Source organism: Morone saxatilis, unplaced genomic scaffold (genome assembly GCF_004916995.1).
Source record: "Morone saxatilis isolate NCDOM2014 unplaced genomic scaffold, NCSU_SB_2.0 Contig12, whole genome shotgun sequence".
In the NCBI taxonomy this organism is placed as follows: Eukaryota; Metazoa; Chordata; class Actinopteri; family Moronidae; genus Morone; species Morone saxatilis.
Window position 1 is genome coordinate 13,487,994 of NW_023339674.1, and position 8,390 is coordinate 13,496,383.

General features: G+C 40.4%; 1 protein-coding gene across 2 annotated transcripts in view; it reads left to right on the forward strand.

The window, feature by feature from the left end:
- mfn1b (mitofusin 1b) overlaps positions 1-6,251 on the forward strand; it is an 11,849-nt gene extending 5,598 nt beyond the window's left edge. For both annotated transcript variants that reach the window (XM_035652861.1, XM_035652860.1), the window contains exons 10-18: positions 993-1,114; positions 1,472-1,598; positions 1,869-1,973; positions 2,159-2,261; positions 3,023-3,249; positions 3,384-3,563; positions 3,700-3,896; positions 4,343-4,477; positions 5,125-6,251. In XM_035652861.1, coding sequence (XP_035508754.1) covers positions 993-1,114; positions 1,472-1,598; positions 1,869-1,973; positions 2,159-2,261; positions 3,023-3,249; positions 3,384-3,563; positions 3,700-3,896; positions 4,343-4,477; positions 5,125-5,194 — 1,266 coding nt within the window. In that variant the 3' untranslated portion in view covers positions 5,195-6,251. The remainder of the gene's footprint in view (positions 1-992; positions 1,115-1,471; positions 1,599-1,868; positions 1,974-2,158; positions 2,262-3,022; positions 3,250-3,383; positions 3,564-3,699; positions 3,897-4,342; positions 4,478-5,124) is intronic.
- Positions 6,252-8,390: the final 2,139 nt, after the last annotated feature.

An 8,390-nucleotide genomic window follows, 5' to 3' on the forward strand; every position in this document is an offset into this window, starting at 1 on the left:
AATAAAATTATCATTACAGTTTTTTAAGATTTCAAACCTGATTGATTTAGTGACACCTACGTTACTGTGGTTTCAGCAAGTGCGGTTTAGTACTACACGTCCCTGAATTCTAATGGCAGCAAACAGCCGCTGAGCAGCTACTTTGTCAGAAATACAACAGAGGAGAAGCTGGGTTTTGTGTTTACAGTGTAGCCAAAAAAACTCAAGTTTTTTTTAAGAAAGAAGTCAGTAACTAATTGGTCTTTTCAATGTTCAGTTTGCATCGCAGTAACGTAACACAGATCTGATACACGTTAGGAAAGTGAACAGTAACCAGTAGACCTGTTATTACACTGACATGCATGCATCCTGTGAATCCTGCTCGTATGTGAAAGCAATAAGAATCCAATGCGGGAATGGCAGACTAAAACTGACAATTATGTTTTATGTTTGTTATTTAAAGAATTTTCTTTCTGAATTTTGAAATCATAAAGCACTGTTTACATGCAGTCAAAGAAAAAACAATTCAATTCAGTTTTGTTTGTATAGCACCAAATCATAACAGAAGTGAACTCATTATTACATTTTCATATAGAGCAGGTCTAGACCGTACTCTTTAAAAAAAATTGCAAAATTATTTACAGAGACCCAGCTAGTCCTAATGTGTTTTATCCCTAAATGACACAATATTCCTACTCTTACATGTTACAGTACTTTTGTTTTCTTTCACTTGCCTTCTTGATTGTATACACTTGTATATGTTTTTATAATTTTGCTGTGGCTTCACCCACACATTACTGTGACGTTACAATATGTGGGCTGTGGGACTCAAGATACACACACTGCTGCTGTCATTTTCACATCTGTGTTTCCATTCCTTTTCTTCTCCTAAGTTAAAGTAGCAGGTGTCTATCTTGTCCTCTGTTCGTCCCTGGTAGCGTGCACGTTGGTGCACCCTATCCAGCAGCAGCCCCTATAGCTGTCACAGTGACTTGTGTGTTATGGCCTCGCAGGAGTGTATCTCGCAGTCAGCAGTGAAAACAAAGTTTGAGCAGCACACTATCAGGGCCAAGCAGATCACAGAAAAAGTCAAGAGCATCATGGACGCCATCAACATCGAGGCGGCGGAGAAGAGGTGAGTGTCTCGCTCCAGACATTTATTTTTCCCCTCCTCTGTTAGTTTGAGTGCGTTGATAGAGGTCAAAGTCTGATATTGTCTCCTTCTGTCAATGGCGTGAAGGGCTTATAGAGGTAATCTATGAAACCTCTGAGAAAATAAATATGTAGGTGTAACAAGATTTTAAAGATATTTAGCTCAATGGTAGAGGGATAAAGTAGGTAGTAGATATAGCTATAACTATCAGTGGATTTCTCAAAAATTCTACTTTCTGTGTTGCACTTTGTGTGTCTTTGATTCTTTTTGACTGTGTAATGATTCAGCCGCAAGTTTGCATTTGTGACTTTATGTTCTGTTGATGTGGCGGGGCTTCAGAGTGGCAGCTATGGAGGACAGAGAATATCAGATGGACCGGCTGGAGTTTGTCAAGAATCAACTCAACTTGCTGATTGATGATATCAAGAAGAAGATCAAGGCCATCAGTGAGGACGTTGCATCTAAGGTACTGTAGACAACAACTGGTGGAAGAACTATTGAATGTACTGTTTAAGTTTACGAGGTGTGTCTGCTTGCACCAACAGCTCAGTTAATGCTCATCATAGAAGACCATAGAAACAGCAGATCTTCCCATTTGAGAAGATGGAACCAGCAAATTTGGGGCATTTTCATTTAAACTATTCATCTTACTTTTGTGTTTTTGTTGTTTTACAATCTGTACAGCACACAACGCCCCCTGTCTTTAGACACTGATAACTGGTTGTGTTTCATCCAGGTATCCAGCGCCATGGAAGAGGAGATCTGCCGTCTCCACGTCATCGTTGATGAGTTCCACGGTGACTTCCACCCCTCACCACAAGTCATCAAGATCTACAAGTCTGTAAGTAGAGGCTCAGATTAATTCTTTACTTCTACCAACTTTCCCAGGCAATAATTTGAAGTTACCAGGCAACTGTGCCAGTTGACTGCTCCTAAACTAGAGGCCAGAGTGACAAGTGTACTCTGGTCTTTCTAGTTTTATTGACTGTTGTCCATGTGGCCTCTGACTCCTGTCGCTGTTTGCAGGAGCTGCTGTCTCATGTGGAGGAGGGAATGGGCAAGAACCTGGCCTACCGCTGCTCCAACGCTGTCTACGCTTCTGTCCAGTCCTCTCAGGGATACATGATAGGTAATTAAACTGCAGGCTTACTGTAACTGTGTACAATATAATGACAATAAATGGTTGGTCATTTTCTCAAAAACTCTCCTCATTTGAAAGTCCAAGGAAGAAATCACATTTCCACAGAAAATGACCTCAGCCCAGATTTCCAGTCCATCATTGTTTTTTAACTCAATCACTCAATTAGAGTGTTGCTAAACCCTGTTGGGCACTCAGGCCATGGTCTGCAACACCCAGCACCCTGCTATATTTACCCTCCTCGCTGAATGCCATCATCCCATGTCCCATTATGCTACAAATGCGTCACTGTGTCAGGCACGCTCACAAGCTGTGCTCATGACGGTAATGTTGAAAAGGTGTTAATGTGCCCTCTAATGAAAAGGACTCATGTGCTCTGTTATGAAATTGTGGTGTGACTTTTTTTTTTTTTTTTTGCCCTAAGGAGAGATATAAAAAATAAAAAGTAGGAGATTTTAAGTCAAATGTACCCTTTTTTTGCTTTACAGACACACACACATACACGCAATGATACTCTGGTGTTTCTATTATCTTGTGTTATTTTCTGCCCCTTAGTGCCCAAGAAAGAAGCTATTAGATGTAAAATGTACTTGTGTCAGAAGAATAGTCCCTTAAAGTGTCAAAACATATTTTCTTTTGTGCATCACTGTATGTTTAAAATATGATCTAAGCTACAAATGATCCCCTGGCTGCCTCTGATTTCTGTCTGTGCCTCTTGTAATTCTCACACACCATGTTTGCTCACTCTCCAGAGAGCATGCTCCCTCTGCTTCCCTCTGCGGTCCAGAGCCAAGTCAACATGCTGGTGCCCAGCAGGAAGTTTGACCTGAGTTACGACCTAAACTGCGCCACACTTTGCAGTGACTTCCAGGAGAACATTGAGTTTCGGTTCTCGTTGGGCTGGTCGTCGTTAGTCCACCGCTTCCTGGGGTCTGTCAACGCACAGAGAGCGCTCAAAATGGTGGACCAGAACTTCCAGGTATAGGCCGGAAAATGCGCCAACTTTTTTGATTCATGTTGTGATATTTAATGTCAATAATAATAATAATTAATAGTATTCCCATAAGGATCATTTCAAAAGGTATAGTGAAAAAAACTGCTGTCATTACTCAGTCCTCTCGACCGGCGATGTCCATGGCCTGTACGCCCTCCTCAGGACCCTCCTCCGTGATAGCCCCACCAAACAACGAGACAGCCCTCATGACCCAGGAGGACCTGATGGTAGCCATGGCAACCAATGTGGCATCCCTCACCTCCCGCACTTCCATGAGTGCTGTCATTGTCGGAGGAGTGGTATGTTGTTTGCATGTGTTCTCGCGTGTGAACCTGGATCGATCTACGTATCGTTCTCAATTGATCCCACTCTCGGGGAATTTGCTTGTTACAGCGTCTCTATAACGCAACACAAAAATTTTATCTATGTTCTCAGGTGTATAGAGCAGTTGGCTGGAGGTTGATTGCCCTGTCTGCCTCACTGTATGGCTTGCTGTACCTGTACGAGAGACTCACCTGGACGACGAAAGCAAAGGAGCGTAGTCTGAAGCGCCAGTTTGTAGACTACGCAACAGAGAAGCTGCAGCTCATCGTCAGCTTTACTAGTGCAAACTGTAGCCACCAGGTCCAACAGTAAGTCCTGATACAAACAGCGTGTCGTAGTCGAAGACATTACGCAGTACATGAAATGTGTGCTCGATATACAGTGAGATTAATGAATTTAACACGTAACATTTTGCCATTCGTGATATACTTTGTACTCTTATTGTACTGTAACTTAACTAAATATCAGACATGGATAATCCATGTGTATTAAAGGGTGGAATAATCCTTTAACATGCAGCACATTCAGTCCCACAATGTTTAGCTTCGCATCAAGATGCTCATTTCTCTGCACCCTTCCTCAGTTTTCTGCCAGTGGTATTTAACCCACTGACAAAGCCTGACTCCCCATAATGTTCCTTATTTGCGCACACACACATCCCTGCCCCACCCTCCTCTGTGCCCCACCCATTCTTCCCCTCTGTAGCAGGGCTAAATAAATAAGCACTGAGACGCTGTGCCCTCTGTGTTGCCAGGGAGATGGCCACGACCTTTGCTCGGCTCTGTCAGCAGGTGGACCAGACGCAGAAAGAGCTGGAGGCTGAAATCCGCCAACTGACAGCCAAGATAGATCAGCTGGAGACGGTCCAGAGCCAGTCCAAGAGCCTGCGGTCAGTCCAGCTTCCTCTCTTATTGGGGGCAACATGAAGGGTAGAGAAGTGGGGGAGAGAGTAGACTGTCTATAACCATCTGGAAATTTGCAGATGATTAATATCCTAGATTATATAAATGAACAGCAGAAATACCTGAAAACTGGATACATCGTCACATTTGCCAGAGCTCAAGCGTGCTGCACAACCCTGCAGGCCGCCAACACATTCACTGTTTAAGAAGCAGTTCATTGATGCATGTTTACAAAATCACACTTGTTAACAGACCTGAAGATGATGATAGGTCATATATGAGAGTAATAACAGTTCACAGAAAGGAAATACAATTTAGTTTTATTTTGCTTGTGAACAAATAGTTTGCTTTATAGTCTATTACTGACAGGTGTAAAGTTGTACATAGTAGAATTTTAGGCAGGTCTTTCCTGTTCTTAAAAGGTCTGTTAATTTCTTATACTGTAGATGTTTGGTGGAGGAAAAAGCTTTTCAGTCATATTATATAAATAAAAATGCACTATTTACAGAATTCACTTGTCACTTGAGATGTTACAGAACAGCTCTGGAAATGTGAAACAGTTAGAAAGACTTGATTGAAGTGTTTTGAATGAAATTGTTCCAAACCCTGGCGTGTGTATTTGTTTCCTCTGCAGACATAAAGCGACAGCCCTGGAGAGACAGTTGGAGGAGTTCACAAACCAGTACCTGCAGCATCAGCAGTGAGCTGCTCTTCTTCTTCGCTCCAGAGTTTGGTTCTTGTTGAGCCAATCATTCCTCAGTCAGGCGCTGCCTCACCCGCTCCCAGTCCTCATCAGCTGAACTACACTGCAGTTTCTGTGTGGACTGTAGTGTTGAGAAAATGAATGGATTTGACCTATCAACTGCAAATAGTTTCTAGGTATTTTGGTAATCAATGAAATGTTATTAGGCGAGAACATCCAACCTCTGCAGCCACTAAAGTGTGAAGATTTGGCCCCTTTTGTGTCATTTGTAAAAATGTAATGTGTTGGGTTTTTTTTGTCACACCAAATAGTCCAGTTATGGGAAACTTAATGGGAAACTTTCATGTTTTGTTTGACATTTTGTTGAGTATTCAATTAATCAAAAACCAAAAGAAGATTGATCGACAATGAAAACGATCTGTAGCTTAACTCTCGGCGGACGGAGGAAGGTGATGGCACTGACATGGCAGTATTTTCCTCTCTTCCTTTCCTTCTCAGCCATTCAGGTGCTCGAAAAAAAACTGTAAAACAAACTGCCTATAAAACAAACAAATGGACTCATGATGTGCAAAGACGCTCCGCGAGGTGGTGATGTAGTCTCGGTCGGCGAGAAGGCTACCGGTCGGGTGCTATATTTTGACACTAACGTGCTTCGAACTGTGAATATGCCTTTTTTTGACTAACTTTTGAGAAGCAAATGAAGTTTGTGTCTGTAAGACTGTTCCTGCATCTGTCCAGGTACATGATCTGCTGTATGTTAGCAAAAAATATATATATATATTTAATTAAAAAAAAAAAAATTCATAAGGACCTAGTTAGTCTAAGTTCAATGAGAAATCATTTGAGTAGAAAGGGAAAGCATGTCTTTAACATACTGTAGGTTCATGTTCTATTTTATAAGAATTCAAACTGTATAGTTTAAAGGCTTTGGAAATCCTCATATATTTTATAATATCCGGTTTTATTTAATGACAATTACACCAGTCTACATTTCTTTTTTCCTAAGTGTGTGTACCTACAGATGTGTCCCATTGTATTAAATCTGCCATAATCTAAAACTGACTTTGTGCATTCATTTGATTTAATTTTTTTAAATATTTGATGCATAGTCCACAAGGATTTGTGTTTTTCAACTCCAGCCTTCCCCCACCGATGGGACAGGAAAGTAGCCCTGCCAACAGCCGTGTAGTCAATGCCATGTACAGGCAGGGAAATTAACCGCTGCTGCAATTCGACCTTTGCACCAACTGCAGGTAGTGATTGTGTGAGAGCAGCTGTTCTTTTTACATTTTACACTCGTTTCACACGTGAAAGCAATTACTAAAATGAAACATCAGAGGATATTAAGTATTGAAATATAAATACAGTTCAGCGTTTGGTTAAAAAAAAAAAAACCCTCTTTCTAAACATCTATGATGAAGAAACTTCCCTGTTAAAAGTAAACCTGTGTCAGTTGACTGTAAAAATAATCATTTGTCCAATGCTAACTTTTCTGCCAAGAAGCAACAGATATGTAAATACTTTTTTTAGTATTATTCTTTAGTTTAAATATTACACACCAAAAGAACTTATTCAAACTACACAGCCAGTTTCCTTTGGACCTTGTTTTGGGTGCTTTGCATGAATCAAGTTGTCCCTTTTCTCCTCAAATGGTTGTTTTTGAGTACATTTCTTCTACAGTTAACCCCTAATCCACTACAAAATAACCTTGCTTAACATTTATATAAAGGGCAAATACTGTATATATAGTTCATGGCACAGACTTTTTTTTTGTAAAGGAAATCAGCCAGGATTTGTATTCTTGGTTAGAAGCTTTTTATTGGTTACAATAACTCATGGCAACATATCAGTATCACCAAGCCACTGTACAAATACAAAAAAAAGGTCTGGTGTGAAAAAGACTATAAAAATTATTCCATAACAAGTGATTATAATTTCACACAATAGCACTGTAAGAGAATTATCATGGCACCAAGTCCCTGGTCTTTACTGGCTTAAAACAATAAATAAAATCAAAACAAAATGTCAGAACAGTAGGTTGTAGAGTCAAAAGGGCAGTGCATTATTTTGTGATGGTGCTGTGGTGGTGATGATCATGTGACATAACCAATTCAAGTGGTGGGGATTTAATTTTTTATTTTTTATTTTTTTTTAAATCCTCCTATGCTGAATATTTATCAGAAACTTAGAACAACTTTTCACGTCCAGATACTAAATTGGAGAATCGTACAAATACAGTTGAGGAAATTCTGCCTGAACTTGTGCGGTGGGAGACATTTTCACATCTGCTCCTTTAAATTAGATGTCGGCACTGCGGGTGACGACGGCACCTTACGTTAATTGCCTAAAAAAAAAAAACTACTGCTAAGCATACCACTCCTATCTTCAGGTTCAGATTGAGTAAAACATCAAATAAACTAATCCAACAGCTCTGTATCAGTGTAGTTAAGAGCATAAACTGGAGGAGACTTCAGGTAAATACAATAATGTGAAATTAAATGAAGTCAAGCACCTTTTTGATCAATGAATCTACTGCACTACTTAGATGAGTGAACTGCACAGGCACATAGAAGTGTTACTATTCCAGGTTCCAGCTGCTAATACTGCTGAATTACACACAGAGCGAGGAAATGGTTGCCTGCTGAATATCACTGTCAGTAATACACACAATCCCCTTTTCAGCTGTTAAGGGCTATGGTGGTGGTGGTGGTGGTGTTTTCAAATTTCACACAGCTCGTAATTTAATGAAAGAAGTTTGGGGAAATACGTTCATTTGCTTTCTGGCAAAGATGTAAAGAAGAGGTCACTAGAGGCTAGCACTAGCTGCCAGCTAGCTTAGCTTAGCACAAAGACTGAAAACAGGGGGAAACAAACTAGCCTGGCTCTGTCAAACTGTAACAATGGCTGCTTATCATTATCTCTAAAGCTCATATGTACAAAAAGAAAAGTGTAAAAATAAGCATTTTGCCGTTTAAAGGGGCAGGTATGTGCCGGACCAGTTGCCAGGCAACCAGCTGAGACTCAAGGAAGTTACTGCTACCGGCCAAAACATAGTCTATTTATTGTTGTTTTTACACTTTTTGATAAACAAATGAGATATAACATGTTAATTAGCAGATTTGTATTAATCTTTGGACAGAACCAGGCTGTTCCCAGTTTTTGTCTTTGTGCTAAGCTAACAGGCTGCTGGTTGTAGC